This window comes from Balaenoptera acutorostrata, chromosome 6 (genome assembly GCF_949987535.1).
Source record: "Balaenoptera acutorostrata chromosome 6, mBalAcu1.1, whole genome shotgun sequence".
Taxonomy (NCBI): domain Eukaryota; kingdom Metazoa; phylum Chordata; class Mammalia; order Artiodactyla; family Balaenopteridae; genus Balaenoptera; species Balaenoptera acutorostrata.
This window is the reverse complement of record NC_080069.1, coordinates 38,382,018-38,406,263: the sequence shown is the minus strand read 5'-3', so window position 1 is coordinate 38,406,263 and position 24,246 is coordinate 38,382,018. Positions and strand designations below refer to the sequence as shown.

Here is a 24,246-nt window from a genome sequence, read left to right as displayed (position 1 = left end):
GTCACAAATCAAGCCTTGGTAAATTTAAGAAAATTGAAATCATATGAAGCATCTTTTCCAACCACAACCCTGTGAGATTAGAAATCAATTACAGGGGGAAAAACGTAAAAAACACAAACACATGGAGACTAAACAGTACGTTACTAAATAACCAAGAGATCACTGAAGAAATCAAAGAGGAAATCAAAAAATACCTAGAGACAAATGACAATAAAAACACGATGATCCAAAACCTATGGGATGCAGCAAAAGCAGTTCTAAGAGGGAGGTTTATAGCAATATAATCCTACCTCAAGAAACAAGAAAAATCTCAAATAAACAATCTAACCTTACACCTAAAGGAACTAGAGAAAGAAGAATAAACAAAACCCAACTGGGTAGAAGGAAAGAAATCATAACGATCAGAGCAGAAATAAATGAAATAGAAACAAAGAAAACAATAGCAAAGATCAATAAAATGAAAAGCTGGTTTTTTGAGAAGATAAACAAAATTGATAAACCTTCAGCCAGACTCATCAAGAAAAAGAGAGGAATCAAATCAAAAAAATTAGAAATGAAAAAGGAGGGAGAAGTTAAAACAGACACTGCAGAAATACAAAGCATCATAAGAGACTACTACAAGCAACTCTATGCCAATGAAATGGACAACCTGGAAGAAATGGACAAATTCTTAGAAAGGTATAACCTTCCAAGACTGAACCAGGAAGAAATAGAAAACATGAACAGACCAATCACAAGTAATGAAATTGAAACTGTGATTAAAAATCTTCCAACAAACAAAAACCCAGGACCAGATGTCTTCACAGGTGAATTCTATCAAACATTTAGACAAGAGCTAAAACCCATCCTCTCAAACTCTTCCAAAAAATTGCAGAGGAAGGAATACTCCCAAACTCATTCTATGAGGCCACCATCACCATGAAACCAAAACCAGACAAAGATACTATAAAAAAAGAAAATTACAGACCAATATCACTGATGAATATAGATGCCAAAATCCTCAACAGAATACTAGCACACAGAATCCAACAACACATTAAAAGGATCATACACCATGATCAAGTGGGATTTATCTCAAGGATGCAAGGATTCTTCAATATATGCAAATCAATCAATGTGATACACCATATTAACAAATTGAAGAATAAAAACCATATGATCATCTCAATAGATGCAGAAAAAGCTTTTGACAAAATTCAACACCCATTTATGATAAAAACCCTCCAGAAAGTGGGCATAAAGGGAACCTACCTCAACATAATAAAGGCCATATATGACAAACCCACAGCAAACATCATTCTCAATGGTGAAAAACTGAAAGCATTTCCTCTAAGATCAGGAACAAGACAAGGATGTCCACTCTTACCACTATTATTCAACATAGTTTTGGAAGTCCTAGCCATGGCAATCAGAGAAGAAAAGGAAATAAAAGGAATACAAATTGGAAAAGAAGAAGTAAAACTGTCCCTGTTTGCAGATGACATGATACTATACATAGAGAATCCTAAAGATGCCACCAGAAAACTACTAGAGCTAATCAGTGAATTTGGTAAAGTTTCAGGATACAAAATAAATGCACAGAAATCTCTTGCATCCCTATACACTAACAATGAAAGATCAGAAAGAGAAATTAAGGAAATTATCCCGTTCACCATTGCAACAAAAAGAATAAAATACCTAGGAATGAATCTAACTAAGGAGGTAAAAGACCTGTACTCAGAAAACTATAAGACACTGATGAAAGAAATCAAAGATGACACAAACAGATGGAGAGATATACCATGTTACTGGATTGGAAGAATCAATAATTTGAAAATGTCTATACTACCCAAAGGCATCTACAGATTCAATGCAATCCCTAACAAATAATCAGTGGAATTTTTTACAGAACTAGAACAAAAAAATCTTAAAATTTGTATGGAGACACAAAAGACCCCGAAGAGCCAAAGCAGTCTTGAGGTAAAAAAACGGAGTTGGAGGAATCAGACTCCCTGACTTCAGACTATACTACAAAGTTACAGTACTCAATACAATATGGTACTGGCACAAAAACAGAAACATAGATCAATGGAACAAGATAGAAAGCCCAGAGATAAACCCACGCACCTATGGTCAACTAATCTATGACAAAGGAGGCAACAATATACAATAGAGAAAAGACAGTCTCTTCAATAAGTGGTGCTGGGAAAACTGGACAGCTGCATGTAAAAGAAAGAAATTAGAACACTCCCTAAAACCATACATGAAAATAAACTCAAAATGGATTAGAGACCTAAATGTAAGGCTGGACACTATAAAACTCTTAGAGGAAAACATATGAAGAACACTCTTTGACATAAATCGCAGCAAGATCTTTTTTGATCCACTTCCTGGAGTTATGGAAATAAAAACAAAAATAAGCAAATGGGACCTAATGAAACTTAAAAGCTTTTCCAAAGCAAAGGAAATTACAAACAAGATGAAAAGACAACCCTCAGGATGGGAGAAAATATTTGCAAACAAATCAATGGACAAAGGATTAATCTCCAAAATATGTAAACAGCTCATGCAGCTCAATATTAGAAGAACAAACAACCCAATCCAAAAATGGGCAGAAGACCTAAATAGACGTTTCTCCAAAGAAGACATACAGATGGCCAAGAAGCACATGAAAAGCTGCTCAACATCACTAATTATTAGAGAAATGCAAATCAAACCTACAATGAGGTATCACCTCACACCAGTTAGAATGGGCATCATCAGAAAATCTACAAACAACAAATGCTGGAGAGGGTGTGGAGAAAAGGGAACCCCCTTGCACTGTTGGTGGTAATGTAAATTGATACAGCCACTATGGAGAACAGTGCAGAGGTTCCTTAAAAAACTAAAAATAGAATTACCATATGACACAGCAATCCCACTACTGGGCGTATATCCAGAGAAAACCATAATTCAAAATGACACATGCACCCCAATGTTCACTGCAGCACTATTTACAATAGCCAGGTCATGGAAGCAACCTAAATGCCCATCGACAGACGAATGGACAAAGAAGATGTGGTACATCTATACAATGGAATATTACTCAGCCATAAAAAGGAACGACATTGGGGCATTTGTAGAGATGTGGATGGATCTAGAGACTGTCATACAGAGTGAAGTAAGTCAGAAAGAGAGAAACAAATACCGTATATTAATGCATATATGTGGAACCTAGAAAAATGATACAGATGAACCGGTTTGCAGGGCAGAAATAGAGACACAGATGTAGAGAACAAACGTATGGACACCAAGGGGAGAAAGTGGCTGGCGGGGGGTGGGGGTGGGGGTGGGATGAATTGGGAGATTGGGATTGACATGTATACACTAATATATATAAAATTGATGACTAATAAGAACCTGCTGTATAAAAAAATAAAATATAATTCAAAAATTTGAAAAAAAAGAATATACTTTCACAGATATTGCATTTTAAATAGGAATCAGGAAGTTCTGCTAACTGCATTTTATCAGAGTTAAGGATTGTTCACTTGATTAAAATGTGACCATTTTAATAGTGAGCACTCATCTAAGTTATTTGGCAAAGAAATGAGATAGAAGAGTAGAAATAAGAACAAAATGGTTAAGCAAATGTCTTTCTGTAATACATTACTTAACAGATTTTGTATAAATAGATGTTACAGTTTCTTGCTTAAATGGCCTTCTCCCATATTTCTCTGGCATTTAGATATTTCTGTTCTAATTGTAGATTTGAGGCACATTCGGTATTTTAAAAAGTCCAGCTTTCTCCAATGCATTTGCATCACATTCCAAATGTGAAATTCCAAAGGAGCCGCCACTCTTCGGAATAGCCTCCAGACAGGCTATTGCTCCAGGTACTCATGGTCATGCAGTGGCAGGTTTTTCCACCCTGTGACCCAAGGGCAACTGTAAAACACATAGATTATGTACTTAGATTTCTTGAGTGAATGATTGTGTTGAACTCCATGGTGTATTAAAAAAAAATTTTAACCTCCAGTCATTGATAATAAAACACGCTTTTGTAACCACCTAAGAGCTTCAGCCTCTAGGCGTGTCTGAGAAAGAAAAGTTTCTATTTCCTCAAAGATCTTAAAATTTTTAAAGAATTGATTTTTCTAAGTTGTATGGGGTTGCCAGGACCATTCAAGAGGAAAAAGATAGTCTTTTCAACAAATGATGTTGGGAAAGTCTGATATCCACATGCAAAAGAATGAAATTGGACCCTTCCCTTACACCATATGCAAAAGTTAACACAAAATGGATCAAAGACCCAAACATAAGAACTAAAACTATAAAATTTTAGGTGAAAACACAAGGGAAGAGCCTCCTGATATTGGGTTTAGTTATAATTTTTTGGATATGATACCAAAAGAACAGGCAACCAAAGAAAAAATAGGTAAACTGGACTTCATCCAAATTTAAAACTTCTGTTTACCAAAGGACAGTATTGACTTTACGAACAGGCAACTCAAAGAATTTAAGAAAATATTTAAGATTGGAACTCTCTGCAATGCTGGTAAAATGTATAATGGTGCAGCCACCATGGAAAACATAGAAAAAAATTAAACATAGGATTACCATATCCAGCAATTCCACTTCTGTGTAGATCCCCAAAAGAACTGAAAACAGGAATTTGAACATTTGTACAACAATGTTGACAGCAGCATCATTCAAAATAGTCAGATGTGGAAATAACCCATAAATCCATCCAGGGATGACTGGAGAAACAAAACACGGTACATTCATACAAGGGAATTTTATTCACCTTTAGAAAAAAAGAGAAATTCTGACACGTTACATACAGCATGAATAAACCTTTAAGACATTATGTGAAGTGACATAGGCATAAAAGGACAAATATTAGATAATTCCACTTATGAGAGGTACATAGTCAAATTCAGAGAGACAGAATTAGAATAGTGGTCGCCAAAGGCTGGGAGGAGGGAGAAATGCAGAATTATTGTTTCATGGGTACAGAGTTTCAGTTTGGGAGGATGAAAAAGTGCCAAAGATGGCTGACGGTGATGGTTGCACAACAATGTGAATGTACTTAATGCCACTGATCTGCACACTTAAAAATGGTTAAAATAGACATTTTTATGTTATGTACATATGAACACAGTAAAATTGTGTCTGATTGTGCTTCCAGAATGCTTATCCATTTAATCTTAAGTAGAAATTAGTTTACAAGTCCAGTGAACCACGACTACATTTTTATTTAAAAAAATTCAAAATATCCATAGAAAAAAGGTAATGTGGGAAGGGACATGAGGTAATGATAACTTTTTTCTAAAAGGTATTTTCTACAATGAATATATTTTTATGTAGTAAAGGACAAACATGTACAACTTTTCTAGCTTGTGTTCCTTAAATTATTAATTATATAAATTAATATTTAATATATAAATCTATTTTCCTCCATTTAAAATGTTTCACTAACTGTCATTTAAATCCTGACATTAAATGTAAAGTAGAACTCACTGAAGTAAGAGTCAAATTTCTTAAATCTCAAGAAAAGCAACTTAGATACTAAGGAAGACATAACAATCCCTAATGTAGAGTGTGGGAAGGTAAGAGCAGTTTCTACCTTCCACCTTTCCTTTTTTTAAACTAAATTTTTCTGTAAATAACTTGTTTCTGTTGGTTTTGAGGAAAGCTTGAGAGGTGAGAGGAACCCCTGACCGGCGAAGACAGGAAAGGGGCATTACAAAATGCCATGCCTTCTCTGGAGACCCACCCAGCCCGTCCCCTTTTCCTCCTGGGATTTGGGGAGTGACCAGAGCGTCCCGAGCTTTGAGGAACTGCCTTTCCGCTCCGATTCTTCTCACACCCAGCTGGTACCACCCTCAGCCCGGGAGGTAAGGCCCTGAGGGCCTGAGGTAAGGCCCTGAGGGCTCCGCATTCCTCCAGCCCGCCCCACCTTTGCTGTGGAATAAGCGGGAACCCTTAAACTAGACAGCCCTCCCGCAGACTTTCACCAAAAACTCTAGGACTAAAGGAGGCACAGGGTTGCGCTGATAATCCACTTGGTGCTCCCTATAAGCTTCTTTTCGTGAACCACCGGCCGAGCGCAATCGAGGTAATTACTTGATCCGGGTCCCCAAGGAGGCGCTGGCCGCCCTTCTCAGCGCTGCCCAGCTCGCCGCCGTCGGGTCCACTGAGGCTGGCACCTGGCCAAGTTGGGACCAGCCTCGTGAGGCGCCGGGAATCCCAGCACAGGGGCTCCGCCCACATGCAGCTCAGCCAATCGCGGCGCGGGCTAGCGGGGGCGGGGCCGGCCGAGCGGAATCCCGGGGCCTTAAATGGGAGGACATGCGCCCACAGCCCAACCTCCGACGCCCCCGGATCCATAGTTGCTGGCGCAGCTGCGCCCGCCGCAGGTGAGCACCACGGGCTGGGGCCTGGCGCGGCGGGGTCACCCCGGGAACCAGCGGGACTGCCAGGCTTGGGGTTGGGAGAGGTCCCAGGAGGCGCCGGTCACACAGGGCAGCCTGAGCCCCGCACGCCGGGCTGCAGTGCCCTCTGTTCCCTGCGCCGCGTCAACATCCTCTGAGAGCGGCGGGCGTTCGCCGGGGGCGGGGGGCGGGGCGGCACGCCCCTGGCCTGGCCCCGTCTGCAACGCGGGAGGGAGCTTCGCCCTAGCCGCTGCTCTGAGTCCCAGAAGACCCTGAGCCTCTCCGGCGCGGAAACTGAGGTCTCTGAGCTGTTTTTCTCTATCCACGTCCTTAGCCTTCCCCTACAGTCCTTGTGTAAATACTTGGGAAGATAAATGTTTTTACTTCACCACAGTGGGTATAACGTCTCAGAAAAAAGTAGGATGGCCTTTTAGTAAGATTGGTTTAATCAGATACTCATTTCTTTTCCCTTCCTAGGCTTTTGAAACATGAATCCTTCACTCCTCCTGACTGCCCTTTGCTTGGGAATAGCCTTAGCGGCTCCAAAACTTGATCTCAGTTTAAATGCACGGTGGAAATTGTGGAAGGCAACACACAGGAAACTATATGGCTTGGTTGGTAACATCTGAAACTGTCCATCTGAAACCCCGCAGAGAATGGTCCATGCTGTTGGGAGTTTATAGCAGATAGTAGCCTCTTGAGGCTGGCTCTTACCAGGGCAGTAACTTCATGGCACCCATGACTGAGTACAGTACGGGCATACGACCCTGTTGTGTGGGCGCTGGGAAACAGTTCCCAAGAGTATAAAGCCATCTCTGGCCATGGTTTCTCTTCCTCTCTGTCTGCAAATCCACTTGGTGAAGGTGGGTTGGTTTTAAATAGAAATAAAGAGTATAGGTTACCTGTTTGCCTGTAGAATGAAGAAGGATGGAGGAGAACAGTGTGGGAGAAGAATATGAAAATGATTGACCTGCACAATCAGGAATACAGCCAAGGGAAACATGGCTTCACCATGGCAATGAATGCCTTCGGTGACATGGTGAGTGTGGCATGAACTTTTTGTGCCTCCCCTCCTGAGCACTTTAGGAAAATAACCTCTTGCTTTTCAACATTGTTTCCTTTTCCTTGAAGACGAGTGAAGAATTCAGGCAGGTGATGAATGGCCTTCGAAACCAGAAGCACAAGAAGGGGAAGGTGTTCCCAGTACCTGTCTTTGCTTCGATTCCCTCATCCATGGATTGGAGAGAGAAAGGCTATGTAACTCCTGTGAAGAATCAGGTATGACAGTATTCAGCAGATCTCTCTCCAAGAGTAAAGCCAAATAGGAGTTGCCATCCTTGCAATGATAGGCTGTGGAACAACATGCCCAATTCACTCGTTTTTTTGTTTTTTGTTTTTTTCAAGAATTTAAAACATTTTATTTGGTTTCAAATTTCCTTGAGAGAAAAAGAATTGTGTTGATAAGTTTCTTGGAATGAGAGATGCGTTTGCTGTGATGAAGAGTTGTTTGCCAGCTCTTGAAGACTTTTCCTTCTGAAGCACTGAAAGCGGACACAAGAGCCCTCAAATGCCTGGAGAAGGGGTTTCCTTTTGGAAACGCCCCATGGCCTGCTCTGAATGACTAGAGTTTGGATGCAATTCACTAGTTTTTAAAAGCATTTTCAGATATATGGGCTGTTGTCAAAGTCTTGCTATTTGTTTTGTAGACTAAGAGCTTTTAAATTTTGTTTTCAGGGTACGTGTGGTTCTTGTTGGGCTTTTAGTGCCACTGGTGCCCTTGAAGGACAGATGTTCCGGAAAACTGGCAAACTTGTCTCACTGAGTGAGCAGAACCTGGTGGACTGCTCTCGGCCTCAAGGCAATGAGGGTTGCAGTGGTGGCCTAATGGATAATGCCTTCCAGTATGTTAAGGACAATGGAGGCCTGGACTCAGAGGAATCCTATCCATATTTTGGAAGGGTAAAAGGAGCTCCTTATCTTGTTATCAAAGTTGAACACTTTGGGGGAAAACAGATACCAATTTAGAATTCACATTTTAGATTGTAGACTCTATATCTGCAGACTGTCAGAACTAGCATTAAAATATGTTAGCCTTGCACAGTTCTCTGTTTAGGTAGTTACCATAAAGCTGTTAATATTTCTGTGTCATGTGGAAATATACATACCATTCTATGTAAGTATAAATTTCTCCAGATTAAAAGTTTCTTATGGACAGGTAGACTGAGCGTGTCTCATTGAATAGACACCAGCTATTTTTTCCATTTCAAAACAACCAATATCATTTCATTTCCTGGGGTGCTTTATAACAAACTTGACTTGGAAATCATTAAGCTGCAGACTGTCTTGAACTCATGTACCCCAGGAGGGGGATGGTATTAATCAAGTCTCTTCCCCATTACCTTTGAAAAAGGATGAATCCTGCCACTACAGACCACAGAGTTCTGCTGCCAACGACACTGGTTTCGTGGACATTCCTAAGCAAGAGAGGGCCCTTATGAAGGCAGTGGCAACTGTGGGCCCCATCTCTGTTGCTATAGATGCAAGCCATCCAACCTTCCGGTTCTATAAAGCAGGTAAGCATCTGTCTGTATGGAAGTTTAGGCAGAAAAACTGGAAAACCACCATGACATACAGCAAGATTGACTCTTTGGTGTGTAGAATTCAGTGTATAATTTGGGGGTGTGTAGATTTAACATAAGTTGTTCATGTAGTATTTGTGCCTGATGTGTCCATTTGACATTACTTGAATCCCCATGATTTTAAGCACTTCACAAATATATTTAAATGGCTACTTAATTTGATTCGTATAGCTTAATTTACTTTTTTCCAGTTGTTAGACCTTTGAAATTTTCCAAAGAATTTTACTACTGTAATTAAAACTGGAAAGAACCTCTTGCCTGAAGTAATTTTGTGTTGTGTGCTGTTTCCCTAGACTCACATTCTGAAAGTAAAATGATAAGGTTTTAGGGAGTGGTCTTTTATGCCTCTTCACACATTGTTTACAAAAGAGATTGTTCCAGTATTTCTGCTAGTGTTAGATGAGAACCTAGATCCCTAGCCTAGATTAAAATAATAGATCTTGTTTTTAAATCCTATCTAGATTTATGTCCTTTAGCTGAATTTTGAGGTGTCTCCCTTATCCTAGTTGATAGGCTGGGTTACTGTCATGTGTCACTTGGAGGTCCTCACCCCAGCATTGAATTTTATTTTCCCAGGCATTTATTATGATCCATACTGCAGCAGCGAAGAACTGGATCATGGTGTTCTGGTGGTTGGCTATGGGTTTGAAGGAGCAGACTCAGATAACAATAAATACTGGCTTGTCAAGAACAGGTATAAAGTGCCCAAAATACTTATATTTGAGATTGAAATGGGAGTCCCTTTTGGAATCAGTATTTGGATACAGGTTCTCAAACCCTTAAGCACACTTCCGAAGTCTTTATGCCACTTAGGGTGAACACAGACATATTAATGTTTGATTATAACATTAAGGTACTCTCTCAAGCTTGCCTAGGGTATCGATGTAGCTTTGACACCATTGCATTTCTTTTTTGTTTTTTTTAATTTAATTAATTAATTTTTTTTTTTTTTTTTGGCTGCTTGGGTCTTTGTTGCTGCGCAGGCTTTCTCTAGTTGCGTGGAGTGGGGGCTACTCTTTGTTGCATGCGCGGGCTTCTCCTTGCGGTGGCTTCTCTTGTTGCAGAGCACAGGCTCTAGGCGCGCGGGCTCTTGTAGTTGTGGCATGCAGGCTCAGTAGTTGTGGCACGGGCTTAGTTGCTCCACGGCATGTGGGATCTTCCCAGACCAGGGATCAAACCCGTGTCCCCTGCATTGGCAGGCGGATTCTTAACCACTGCGCCACCAGGGAAGTCCCAGCACCATTGCATTTCTAAATCTGAAAATTTTCTTAAATCTGAAACACATCTGGCCCCAAGAGTTTCCTTTTTCTGTCTCTAATTTTGCAGTTCCATGAGAGGTTTGGAGATTGAAGTTATTTACACATTTAGAACTCAACCAGGAACAAGAACAACTGCCTTTCTTGCTTCTTTCTGAATCTGTCCTGGACTCTGGGGCACTGTTTAAGTATTAATAAAGATAAATGTGTTTGATTCTTTGTATAAAATGGAAAACCCTCTCTTCTTTTAGCTGGGGTGAAGATTGGGGCATGGATGGCTACATAAAGATGGCCAAAGACCAGAACAACAACTGTGGAATCGCCACCATGGCCAGTTATCCTACTGTCTAAATCTCAAAGGCAGGATTGAGAACAGAATATCCAAAGGAAGAATTTTCTCTTAAAACTAACCAGACCTTGTTGTGTGGGATGAAACACTTGAATCATTGAAGATCCAAGTTGTGATTTGAATTCTGTGACATTTTATGCTGGTGAAATGTTACCACTCTTTTAATACTGTTGTAAATAGGTTTGTATGATCGACTTGCCTCAAGAATTTTGAATTTTCATGTTTTAAAAGGATGTATAAAGTTTTACCTTTAAAATAAAACAATTTCAGAGTAGAGATGGTACATCTTTCTGTTTTTAATACATTAAGTTTTTGTAGAGTAAAAAAGGTAATTGGGCCCTGAAGACATAACTGAGTGTGCCAGTGGTCTGTTAGAATGGCTGTGTGGCCTTCTGGTTCTTACTGTTCTGAATATGTCAGCTGCCTATTGACTGTGTCTGACCCAACCCTTGAATAGAACAAAATTTGGCAAACAGTCTAAAGGACAAAGATAAATTATTTTAATACGGAAAAAATTCACATTTTAGAAAAGTGAACACACATACATGCGATTTCCAATCAAGAAAAGGGCCTTAGAGATCATGATCATTTGACCCATGATGGTGACAACCCAGCAGAGTTACAGGATGAACGTCACACAGCCAATTTCTGGTGCATCTTCCCCAACTTCTAGCGAAGACTATGTGGCTACTTTGCAACTGAGGAAGGACCAGACACGATGGATTGCCAAGAATGTTTGTCTTTGTGTCCATATGCGATGAAGGATAAGCTCCCACATTTGAGGCTGGGCTTCAGAAATAGTCTTGTGGCCTCAGAGGTGGGCAATAGGTGAAAGCATCGAAAGAGATATTCTGAAGCCTAATTTACACCTAGCTGCCTAATTCCTGAATTTGTTTTCTTTTTTTTTTTTTTTTTTATTCATTTATTTATTCATTCATTTATGGCTGTGTTGGGTCTTCATTTCTGTGCGAGGGCTTTCTCTAGTTGTGGCAAGCGGGGGCCACTCTTCATCACGGTGCGCGGGCCTCTTACTGTAGCGGCCTCTCTTGTTGCGGAGCACAGGCTCCAGACGCGCAGGCTCAGTAATTGTGGCTCACGGGCGTAGTTGCTCCGCGGCATGTGGGATCTTCCCAGACCAGGGCTCGAACCTGTGTCCCCCGCATTGGCAGGCAGACTCTCAACCACTGTGCCACCAGGGAAGCCCCTGAATTTGTTTTAAAAAAGAAAAACTCCCTACATTCCACAGGCTAAGGAAGCACATAGTTTCATTTGCTGTCTTTGGGTTTAAAACTCTCATGTTCCTTCCTACTCAAGGAAATAAAGAGTAGGTGGAAGCATTTAGTTATTAGACCCTGTCATTCCTTCTGAAGACATGAGGTGGGGGAGAACTGGGCTCTCAGCCCACAAGACCTCCAGCAGCCTCTGGTCAAGTCCATCTGCACTGGACTGTGCGCCATGCTGGACCCTCAACGTGGCCTTCCCTCGCAGGCGCTTACGTTTCCAACTTTCTGACCTCAAATGCCAGATGTTGTGTCATTTGGAGTAAAATTCTGTGGGTTTTGGGATAGCATGATCAAGTGTAGCCACAGGAAGATTCGGGAGGCTCCCAATCTGAGTCCCTTCTACTGGTTGGGACCACACTGAGACAACTGGAATTGGTGTAGCACCCATGGCGTCCCAGTCCTCACCCTGTGGAAGAGACATTCCCAACCCTGAGAAGGAGATGGTGCTGTTAGAGAAGGTGGTTGAAACACCAGAAGGAAGAGAAACCGGACATGGACCCAGAGGAGCCGGGCAGTAACACAGGATAAAAGGGTGGGTATCAGAGCAGAGACTTCCCGGGTCAGAACCCCTTAGAAAAGGGAAACAACGTTTAGAGAAAGTGGGAAGGTTGAGGCGTGGGAGATGAGGCTGGGCCCACACACAGGTTTTTAGGACACGGGAACCAATGGGGCATGCGGTGAAAAGACTATTCTGGTTATCTATTACTGGAAAACAAACTACCAGGAAACATAGCAGCTTGAAAAAACCATCTTTCCAATTTCCTGACTGGGCTTAACTACATGTTTTCCTTTGGAAGTCTTTCACGTGTGCCAGAATCATTAGCAGTTTTGACTGGGCCGACATCCAAACAGGCTCACTCACATGGCTGTCCTAGATGCTGCTGTGGGCTGGGCATTCAGCCCTGGCTGCCCACCAGAGTACCTACTGGGCCTCTCCGTGGCTTGGGCTCCCATGGCACGAAGGCTGGTTCTGAGAGGAACATCCCAAGAGAACGTAAGCCGGAATGCCCAGTGAGGAACTGCAAGGCTTCTTATAACCTGGTCTTAGTCCCCAGTGAAACCTCTGCTGCCGCATTGTATTCAGAGCATGTCACCAGGGACGCCCAGGTTACAGGGGAGGGGGCTGACAGTCTACCTCCTGGTGGGGAGAGGCAAGGTCACTTAGCAGAAAAGCATGTGGGATTGAAGACGTGGTTGTGGCCATCTTTGGAAAATGCAATCTGCCACCTTCAGTCTCTGAAAGTCCACTAGAAAGGACTCCTTAGTGACTGTCACCTTGCTTCACCGTGACAGGCTAGCTCATACTTCTGTCCACATAATCTTGGAAGTACAGCCCAAGACTCTAAGAAAATGCCTAGGTGCTGATATGAATGAAAATGTGAAGACCTCTCAGATGTCATACGATTAAACAGATATTAGAGTCTTCTGCAACTTTCAAAGACATTTATATTTATTTAAACTTGTGAAAAGTTCCAAACTAAACAATACCTAAATGATTAAACACATGTTAGAAGGTTCTGTAACTTTTAAAGACATTTAATTAAACTGTGAAAAGTTCCAAACAGCATCCATCATAAAAGCTTTTTAAAATAAGCCAGTCGACATGAATCAAATAAAGCTGAAAACAAATTTTGATTTTTACAAATGTGTGTGAATGTCGCCTGCCATGTCAGTAAGCCAAGGATGTTGCAGCCATCAAGCCCTCTGCCACTGCAACTGCCCCCAACTGTGCACCCTGAGGGGATTCAGGATGGAGAAAAACAGGATACCGGGCCTAGATAGTTAAGATGCATATCAAAGGAGTAGTTTCAATAAGTCCAGACTCTGGCATCTTCCTACTCATAGAAAAGCACTAAATTCCTCAACTTGAAAGGTCTGGTTTTCTTTAATTAACAGTAATCTTTTGATGTTCTGACTACCTGGTTTTATTTGTCTGTTTGTTTGCAAAGACTCCTATATATATCCTGGCTCCTCCCTTACCTGTTCAGAACAGTCCCTCAGAGCTATCTGAGAGGCTGTCTCCCCAGCTTAAGTACTCAGGATGTCTGACAAATAAAGCATAATTCTCAACTTTTAGGTTGTGCTTTTTTTTTTTTTTCAGTCGACACAAAAAACTTGTCTGAAACATGAACTTACTATCAGAAGCTGGAAGAGGCAACAAAGGATTCCTCCCTAGAGCCCTCGGAGGGGATATAGCCCTGCAGACACTTTGGTTTGGAATTCTGGCCTCCAGGCATGAGAGAATAAATTCCTGTGACTTTAAGCCAATGAGTTTGTGGTATATGTCGTGTCAGCCCCAGGAAACTACTGCACTTGTCCTGCACAGCTAGCCTCGTGCTCTCCTTAGCAACCCAGAGGACACAAGTGCGGCAAGCAGAGCAGGTCTTGACCAGACCACCAAAGATGGGACTTCCCTGGTGGCGCAGTGGTTAAGAATCCACCTGCCAATGCAGGAGACACGGGTTTGAGCCCTGGTCCAGGAAGATCCCATATGCTGCGGAACACTAAGCCCATGTGCCACAACTACTGAGCCTGTGCTCTAGAGCCCGCGAGCCACAACTACTGAAGCCCGTGCGCCTAGAGCCCGTGCTCCAAAAGAGAAGCCATCGCAGTGAGAAGCCCACGCGCCGCAACGAAGAGTAGGCCCCGCTCGCCGCAACTAGAGAAAGCCCGCGCGCGGCAACGAAGACCCAATGCAGCCAAAACTAAACTAAAAAAAAAAAAAAAAAACACCAAAGACAAGTCAGACTTGCTGAACATAAGGGAGGGATAAGGAAGAAATCTCTCAACTCACAATGGTTCTTGGCCTTTCCTCACATGCTTCAAATGCTACAGTCCACAAGGAAATGGTTGGCTAAAACGGGAGAAGCTTGGATTTAAAGATTTGCAAGCAGAAGAAAAGACACAAGAAGTTTGGGTATCTTTTCCCTTCCTCACATATCCTCTCTCATCTAAATCAAGCACTGGTCAGCGCTGCAAACCAGGAACAGTCAATACCTCATAGCAACACATTCTCACACATTAAAATGCACTGAAAACAAGCTTTGCTTCCTTCTCTTTGTATTTAACTTGGTGAAAATTAATATCTTCTTTACTCTCTGGCACCTCTTTCACTTGATGACACCAAATGTTTCCTGTTTTTCTCTGTGAGGGAGGAAAGACCATTAGATATGAAGGAAACATGGGAGTTGATGCAAGAAAACTTAATATTATATATGCTGCTCAAAAAGTAGTGGTGACACAAAATGGCCTAACTCATGCAGGGGAATACTGTGGTGTTTTTTGACACTTAAGTCCTGATCTCTGATAACAAGTGCTCTTCCAGGGTTTTGTGCTCTGTCTCCTGAGTGTAGGCTGTCTCCTGTGGCAACTTTTGTTTTCCTTTGGTAGGAGGTAGTCCTGGTCTGCACTTGCTGGCCCACCATCCTCACTGTCCCTGGATGTCTTGAGAGCCTTTTGTCACATGACTGTCATATTGTCGCAGGTGTCAGTCTAACTTCCAAGAAGAAGATAGCTTCCTGGGGTTGAGCTGCATTTCCAAACAAAAAACCCCTTGAGAAGCTCTTTTGTTAAGCAACAGGCCAGAGAACATGGTCTAAGGTGGAGTTAACAATTCACCTGGTGGGAACCTGCACTTATCTTCTTCCTACTCATTTTCCCAGCTATCAAATGTGCACCAGCCAATCAAAACTACAATGAGATACCACCTCACACCAGTCAGAATGGCCATAATGAAAAGGAATACAAATAACAAATGCTTGGAGAAGGTGTGGAGAAAAAGGAACCCTCGTACACTGTTTGTGGGAATGTAAATTTGTGCAGCCACTATGGCGAACAGTATGGAGGTTCCTTCAAAAACTAAAAATAGAGTTACCATATGATACAGCAATCCCACTCCTGGGTATATATATGGACAAAACTATAATTTTAAAAGACACATGCACCCCAAGGTTCGTAGCGGCACTATTTACAGTAGCCAAGAAATGGAAACAACCTAAATGTCCATCAACAGATGAATGGATAAAGAAGATGTGGTAAACATATAAAATGGAATACTACCCAGGCATACAAAAGAATGAAATAATGCCATTTGCAGCAATATGGATGGACCTAGAAATTATCATACTAAGTGAAGTAAGTTAGACGAAGACAAATATCAAATGATATCACTTATACGTGGAATCTAAAATATGACACAAGTGAACTTATCTATGAAACAGAAACAGACTCAGACATAGAGAACAGACTTGTGGTTGCCAAGGGTGTGTGTGTGGGGTGGGGAGGGATGGATTGAGATCTTGGGATTAGCAGATGCAAACTATTATATATAAAATGGATAAACAAGGTCCTACTGTATAGCCCAGGGAACTATATTCAGTGTCCTGTAATAAACCATAATGGAAAAGAATATGAAAAAGAATATATATATATATATATATATATATATATATATATATGCATAAATGAATTACTTTGGTGTACAGCAGAAATTAATACAACATTGTAAATCAGCTATATCTCAATAAAATAAATTTAAAAAAAAACAACAACAACAAAAAAATGTGCATCAGGCCATTCCTGAGATATGGTGAGTGAGATTCTTGAAGTAGGATGCTTAAAAACATGCATACAGTATTTTTTTTAATGTTTTGAAATTTTTTTTAGTTTAAATGTACTTTTATGTATTTTTTGTCCCCTTCCCTATAAGGCTTTCCCCTAGGTGTGTACAAGGCTCCTCCCTTCTGCCTGGTCTTGGCTGGAATGTCATCCTCTTTGTGAAGCCTGTCTTTACCAGGAACTAAAATGAAAATAACCCTTGGTAGTACTGTTCTCCCCTCCCCTGATTTATTTTTCCCATAGCATTTATCACCATCTGACATGCTATTACATTTTATTTGTTGGTTTTGTTTATTGTGTCTCTTCCACACATCAGCACTTAGTCTGTACAGAGACCCATACAGAGACAAGGGGCTCTGTTTTGTTCACCTCTCTACCCTCAGCACTAAAGACAGGACCTGGCACAAAGCAGGCGCACAACAAAATCTTCTATCTGGACAAATGAATAATTGATGTATCCACATTATATGAACACATTCTCAGAGTTTTAAGAGTCAAGCAGTGAAGATAAAGCAAAGGCCCGTTTTGGAAATGTATCCCCTTAAATATTCCCCTTCCTCAGAGGAACAACCACAATTATTAATTCAGGGATATTAACAGTCCTTTCGCTCTGTCTTTACCCAAACACACATGCAATTTTGTTTTTCATTGTTTTTGTTCCTTCTTTTTTTTTCTTTAAAGATGTTAAGTGTGTCTTGTCCATCTCATAAAACAAGCAAGCAAAACCCCTCTTAACCCTGGGTTATTCCAGTTACTGCATTATGTTCCTCCTCCTGTTTCCAGCTGAACCTCTTGAACAGCTTGTCTAAACTTGCCATCCTCCACTTCCTCACCTTCTATTCTCATCCTAACTTAGGCCCATCCCTAAAGTAAGGCTTTCCTTCCAGATCCTCCCAAATGACCTCATCTAGTCTAATTACTTCAGGTACCACCTTCATGCTGACGACTCCCTGTCTCTCTCCTGAGTTCCAAACCCAGGTATCCAACTGCCTACGAGACATCCTGACTCAGCTAACCCACAAACATTTCAGACTCCAACATACAGAGCTGGAATCATCATCTCCAAGTGCTCCTTGGCTTTGTGGATGGCACGTCCATCCATATCCTTCATTCCTCCCCTCTTCCTCTCTCTGACATACGTAATCAATCACCGATACATGAACCCTCATGAATAGCTCTCAAACACCTACACTTATCTCCATCCTCATGGCTTTTGATCAGTGCCATTATCACCATCAGTTTTGGCCAAGATGATGACATTAACCTTCTTAACGGTGACCTAACAAGCCTCTAGTTTGACTACTTCAACTCCATTGTCTATATTGTAGGTAATAGTTACTAAAATGCATATTGATTATGTTCCTCCATTGCTTAAAACTCGTCAGTGGTTCCCCATTGCCCTCAGGACAAACTCCATACTCCTTAACCAACTCAAAACACCCTGCATGAGTTGGGCCTTTCTTACCCCTCCAGCCTCATCTCTCACTACCCTCCTCACACTCTACCCCCCACAGCCATAATGAATTACCAGTTGTGCCCCCAATAAACCATACTCTACCCATTTTCAAATCTTTGCCCATCTGTCCCCTCACCTCTAGTGCTCATCCCTCTCACTTGCCTTCTCCGTCCCCCCTAACCTTCTCCTGACAAGCTAGTCCCACTTTCAGGCCTCAGTTTAAACGTCATTTCCACTGGGAAGCCTTGCCTGACTCCTCACTTCTGGAATGGCAGCTCCTCTAAATGGCTCCAAAGCAAACACACAGTACTTTATCCCCAGAATTACACGTGTGTCCCATCCACCAGGCCTGAGCTCTTTGAGGGCAGGAATTTTGTCTATCTACTTCACAGCTAAATCCCTAGCACCAGGCATGGTACCTGGTTCGTGTGTGTGTGTGTGTGTGTGAGAGAGAGAGAGAGAGAGAGAGAGAGAGGAAGAGATGCAAGGAAGCCAGTGAAGAGACAGATGCAATGAGAACCCTGGGGAAGGAGGCACAGATAATTACAGAAGTAGGTTTTCGCAGACTTCACAGAAGTTATAGCCACTAGTGAAATGTGAAGGACTGGATCATGTAGTTTTGTCGTTTTTTTAAAATTTTATTTTATGAAAGTGGCATCACGTCATATCTATTTGCAAAATGCCCTTTTCCCCTATGATTATAGCTTGGTCATCTTTCCTCATTTGTACTTCAGATTGTGATGGTTAATTCTATGTGTCACCTTGGCTAGGCTATGGTGCCCAGTTCTTTGGTCAAACACTAGTCTAGAGGTTGCTGTGAAGATACCGTGTAGAAGTGATTAACATTTACAATCAGTTGACTTTAACTAAAGTTTTCTCTCGATGATGTGAGTGGGCAGGCAGGGAAGGAAAAATTCTTCTCTACCTCCTTAGGGTGTCTGGCCTGCCTAAGAATTAAACTGACATAAGCCAGATTAACAGAAGAAAATCATACACATTTTATTAAATTTTACACATACATGGGGACTTTTACAAGAGAATGAAGTTCCAAGGAAGTGACCAGAGCTGAAAGCTTTTATACCATTTAGGCAAAGAAATAATAAATTTGTGAAAAAATGACAAGACAAAGGGGATTGGCCTAAGGGCAGTAATTGTGGGGAAGTGACTAGAAGCTGTATATGGGGGCAGAGGGATGCAAAACTAGTGGAAGATGAGGGTTATCTGAGCAGGTTTGTTCACACAGATCCACTTCCGTGTGGACTCCCAGTCTCTGGTGACAAGCACGTATTTCTCCTCCTGGTACAGGGAGGGCACATCTCTCGTGGGAAATTTCATGACCTGCTTTTAGGTAGAAAGGGCAGATCAGAAAGCTCTTCCTGGGGCTTCCCTGGTGGCGCAGTGGTTGAGAATCTGCCTGCTAATGCAGGGGACACGGGTTCGAGCCCTGGTCTGGGAAGATCCCACATGCCACGGAGCAGCTGGGCCCGTGAGCCACAATTGCTGAGCCTGCGCGTCTGGAGCCTGTGCCCCGCAACGGGAGGGGCCGCGATAGAGAAAGGCCCGCGCACCGCGATGAAGAGCGGTCCCCGCACCGCGATGAAGAGTGGCCCCCGCTTGCCGCAACTGGAGAAAGCCCTCGCACGAACCGAAGACCCAACACAGCCAAAAATAAATAAATAAATAAATAAAAAAAAAGAAAGCTCTTCCTGGATCTGCTGATCCTCAAGTGCCTTCAGCTCAAAATAATCAATATGCCAAAGCAGCACATTTTGAGACGGCCTGTCCTGACCCCCTTCAGCCTCTTCTGTCAGCTGAAGGTCTTAAGAGCAAAACTGAGGTTTCCCAGGGAAGCAGGAATTCTACCTCAAGACTGTAACATAGGTGTGTGTGTGTCCCCTATCGGCTCTGTTTCTCTGGAGAACCCTGATATACAGACCCACCTTATAGACCCACCCACCATTTCCTACTTTCCCTCTATATCTTTCTCATTTGTATTCTCTTCCTCACTAAAAAAAAAAAAAAAAAAAAAAGCGATTAGATTTCATTTCATGAAAGTGAAGCCAGAGAGTAAAGAACATGTTAATTCTCATCAGGTTAAAAAGAAACAAAAGACCTTAGGGTGCTAGATGATATATTTCTTTCTTTCTGCATTTGTCTATTTTGATGTTAAGAATGCTTTTGTATAAAACTATTTAAGGTATTTATTTCCATATTCATAAAAGACTGGAATGGGTTTGTAAGTCCCAACTTATTTAAACTGCTGTACAACAAATCAACTATCTCCCTACAAGTGGACATTTAAATTGCTCTCATCTTTTTGCCATTACAAGCAATACTTAATTTTTAAAAGACTAATATAGGCTGTTTTATACCTACCAAAGTGTAGGACTACTGGGCCAGAGGGGCTGTCCATTTAAACAGAACTGCCAAATTGCCTTCCCAGAAGGCTGTCCCCACCATCTCTCTCACCAGCAGAGGGAACGGGGTCATTTCCCTGCATTGTTAGCGCATTTGATGTTTTCAGTCTTCATTGTACCCTGCCAATCTGATAAGTGAAAAGTGATGTTATTTTACTTACATTTCCCTGATCATCAGAGAGTCTAACCATCTTTTCACATGTTTATTGACTGTTTGTGTTTTCTCTTCTGCAAATTGCAGTTTTATATCCTTAATTTATTTCTCTAGGATAGTTTCCTTTTCCTCTCAATATGTATGATTCTTGATGTTTATTTTTTGTTATAGGTTGCAAATATTTTCTCCTAAGCTATCAATTGTCTTTTTTCTTTTGCCCTACCCAGGTACGTGGGGAGTTTCTTGCCTTTTGGGAGGTCTGAGATCTTCTGCCAGCATTCAGTAGGTGTTCTATAGGAGCTGTTCCACATGTAGATGTATTTCTGATGTATTTGTGGGGAGGAAGGTGATCTCTGCGTCTTACTCTTCCGCCATCTTGAAGCTCCTAAGCTATCAATTGTCTTTTAACTATGTGGTGTATTGTTTTTATTTTGATATATTCACATCTGTCTTTCCTTTATATCTTATGCTTTGTGTCTTTTGGTCCCGTTTAAGGTCATAAATATATTCTTCTTTATCTTTTTGCCATACGTTTACAGTTTTATTTTGTATGTTTAATTCTGAAATGCATCTGCAACATGTTTGGGGATCTAGGTTTTGGGTTGTTGTTTTTTTTTCCCCCCAAATGACTAGCTTATTATTCAAACACCAGTCATTCATGTCTCACTGATTTGAAACACCATGTTTTCTTCTTATTTTTAAAGAGTATCTGTTAAAATGCTTCTCTCCTTTTGATGTGTTAATGGGTTTGCCCCCCAAGCTGCTGAAGCTCATCTGCCCAAAATACAATAGAAACCAGTGAATGGTCCCACCTTCCCCAAGTGGGGCCAGACCTGCAGAGGGTACTTTGGGGGCTGCTGGAAAATGGAAAGAACAACTGGATTTCTCCTGAGATAGACAAAAGCATCTAAACTGGGAAGGCAATGAGGAGGGAATGAGAAACCAAGAGGAAAGGGATTCTCAGATCATTTTGGCCAGAGAGCCCAACTTCTTTCTGAGGGTCTTTCCAGACCCTGCCTATGAAAGCACTGGTCACCCAGGCACCATTGCACCAATGCCCTCAAATCTTTGATATGTAGCCACTGAGAATAGAATGTGAGTCCCATACTCTCCCCTGGTTTCCCGTTCTTAGATTTGATGTGCAGGGACCAAGAGTCTCAGCTTGAAGAAGGGTAGTGAGTGAATGGATCTTTCCCTGAGCACCTACCACATTCATCAAAGCAACACAGACCATGATTGAAGGTGCTATCATCCACCTTCGTTTCCAAAAACTCCTTCTTCTCCTGGCTGTGTAGTCCTGAAACCATGTGGCTCACCACATCAATTTATTCCTAAGAAGTGAAGACTTCAGCTGAAGTCTTCAGTTTGAACTTTCTTTCTGATAAAGAAAGTTTCCAATGAAATGTCTAATGAAGTATTAATAGCCCATTAGTTAGAATCAGAATTTTTCCTAGAAAATCCTTGTGTTTTGTGGAGGAAGATGAAAATTTTTCGATTACGTATTAAATTTTACTGCTTCTGTTACTGCTGCCAAGCAGAGGTGGACTGAGGAACACTACTGAATCCTGAATTATATCCAAATTGAAATCCATCTTGCCAAAGATGAACCACCTTGTCCAAAGCTAAAGTGGGAAAGGAATGTTTCTTCCCATGGTTTCCCCTAGCCCCCACCTCCCCACCACTGCCTTTTGCTTTAATCTAATGCACTATTTAATGGATTTTCTTTTTTTTTTAATTAATTAGTTTATTTATTTTATTATTTTTGGCTGCATTGGGTCTTCGTGGCTGCCCGCAGGCTTTCTCTAGTTGCGGTGAGCGGGGGATACTGTTCGTTGCGGTGCGCGGGCTTCTCGTTGCCGTGGCTTCTCTTGTTGCGGAGCACAGGCCCTAAGCGCGCAGGCTTCAGTAGTTGCGGCACGCAGACTCAGTAGTTGTGGTGCATGGGCTTAGTTGCTCCACGGCATGTGGGATCTTCCCAGACCAGGGTTCTAACCTGTGTCCCCTACATTGGCAGGCGGATTCTTAACCTCTGTGCCACCAGGGAAGTCCCTGGATTTTCTAATATTGAATCATTCTTGAATTTTGGAGTTAAGCCTGATTTTGTCCTGATGTATCATTGTTTTAAATATTTCTGGATTTGTTTGTGAATATTTCATTAGGTATTTTTGGCCTCCAGGTCCATAAACATATATAGCAACGCTTGGAAAAGCAAGCTGAGATTTCTGATGTATATGCCACCCCATCCCAATCTAGACATAATTTGGACAAATGAAGGGTCATTAACCAGTGCACTCTGGTTGGGGCCTAGGATAGATTAAAATATTTCCTGAAAATATTAAAAAGGAAAAGTCAAGAGGTTGAGAAAAGTAGGTATTAATTTTTAAATATTAATTCCAATTAGCATGTGGCTTTGTCAATAGGTGACCACATTTTTCTATTCAAATAGTTGTTGGGGGCTTCCCTGGTGGCGCAGTGGTTGAGAATCTGCCTGCCGATGCGGGGGACACGGGTTTGAGCCCTGGTCTGGGAAGATCCCACATGCCGCGGAGCAACTACGCCTGTGAGCCACAATTACTGAGCCTGCACGTCTGGAGCCTGTGCTCCGCAACAAGAGAGGCCGCGATAATGAGAGGCCCGCGCACTGTGATGAAGAGTGGCCCCCACTTGCCGCAACTAGAGAAAGCCCTCGCACAGAAACGAAGAGCCAACACAGCCATAAATAAATAAATAAATAAATAAATAAAGGCATCTTTCATCAAAAAAAAAAAAAAATAGTTGTTGGTTATCTAAATCATTGCTCCTAATAAAGGCTTGATCCAAAATTTTAGAATTTAATACCCATGAGATTTCTAACTCGAAACCTATCCACAATAAGACAAAAACTTCTAAGAAATTAAGTCAGCCGTTTATATATTTAAATATATATAATGTATATATTTATATACCTTGAATATATATAAGTATATATAATAAATATATATATAAAATATACATATCTATTTTATAGGAAAGGAAATTAATCACTATAGGACTCAGACACTAGGTTCAAATTTTAAGCAAACCAAGACAAATTCTTAACTGATCTCTGTACCTTTTGCCCACAAGTGGACAGCTGCTGATTACTTGGGCTGATAGACTTAGAATCACAACCCTATTTGTCACTGTTCATGACAGAAGACAAATCAAAGTTGTTCTTTTCACATGTGGGTTTTATTTTTAGCCCTTTACACTGACCACAGACTCGCCTCTGGCTTCTAGACTTGTCGTGAGCACTTGGCCACTGCTCTTCTGGATGTGATTTGGTGGATTTGCCTTTTGTTTCTCATCACCAGCATTCACTCACCTATCATTCATCTAGGGTCCTTAACAAGGTACAACACAAAGAGAAGAGGGCTTGAGGGGTCAGACTCACCACCTGCCTGCCTGGTTTTTCTGTACACAGGTGAGATATTCCTGCACATCATCCGGGGACCCTAGAATGAGGGGGACTCGTTGGTGAATGGCCTCAGGCTTCACGTCCAGCACAGGCTGGGTGCCTGTGGTCGCCATGCCTCCTGCCTGCTCGATGATGTAGGCCACAGGATTGCACTCATACAAGAGCCGGAGCTGCAGAGGAACAGAGTCAGGCGGACAAGTGTTGCAACTGGTCAAAATTCCCAAGCCATGCCCCTAAAGCTCCA

At 41.8% G+C, this 24,246-nt stretch overlaps 2 protein-coding genes across 3 annotated transcripts in view; one reads left to right on the top strand and one right to left on the bottom strand.

Annotated features, from left to right (window-relative positions):
• Positions 1-6,305: 6,305 nt before the first annotated feature.
• Positions 6,306-10,915, top strand: CTSL (cathepsin L). Of its 2 annotated transcripts, none has more exons than XM_007176965.2 (8): positions 6,306-6,380; positions 6,873-7,009; positions 7,312-7,434; positions 7,527-7,673; positions 8,130-8,354; positions 8,806-8,968; positions 9,611-9,728; positions 10,542-10,915. In XM_007176965.2, exons 2-8 carry the CDS (start codon positions 6,884-6,886, stop codon positions 10,639-10,641), a joined length of 1,002 nt encoding a protein of 333 aa, XP_007177027.1. In that variant the 5' UTR covers positions 6,306-6,380; positions 6,873-6,883; the 3' UTR covers positions 10,642-10,915. The 2 variants fall into 2 exon arrangements, with proteins under 2 accessions (XP_007177027.1, XP_007177028.2); XM_007176966.2 differs by having other exon boundaries at positions 10,361-10,633.
• A 12,839-nt stretch (positions 10,916-23,754) lies between these two features.
• The window catches only part of FBP2 (fructose-bisphosphatase 2), a 37,689-nt gene continuing 37,197 nt past the window's right edge, over positions 23,755-24,246 (bottom strand). The window contains exon 7 of the mRNA XM_007176967.3: positions 23,755-24,172. Within this exon, the coding sequence (XP_007177029.1) occupies positions 23,975-24,172 (198 nt within the window). The 3' untranslated portion in view covers positions 23,755-23,974. The remainder of the gene's footprint in view (positions 24,173-24,246) is intronic.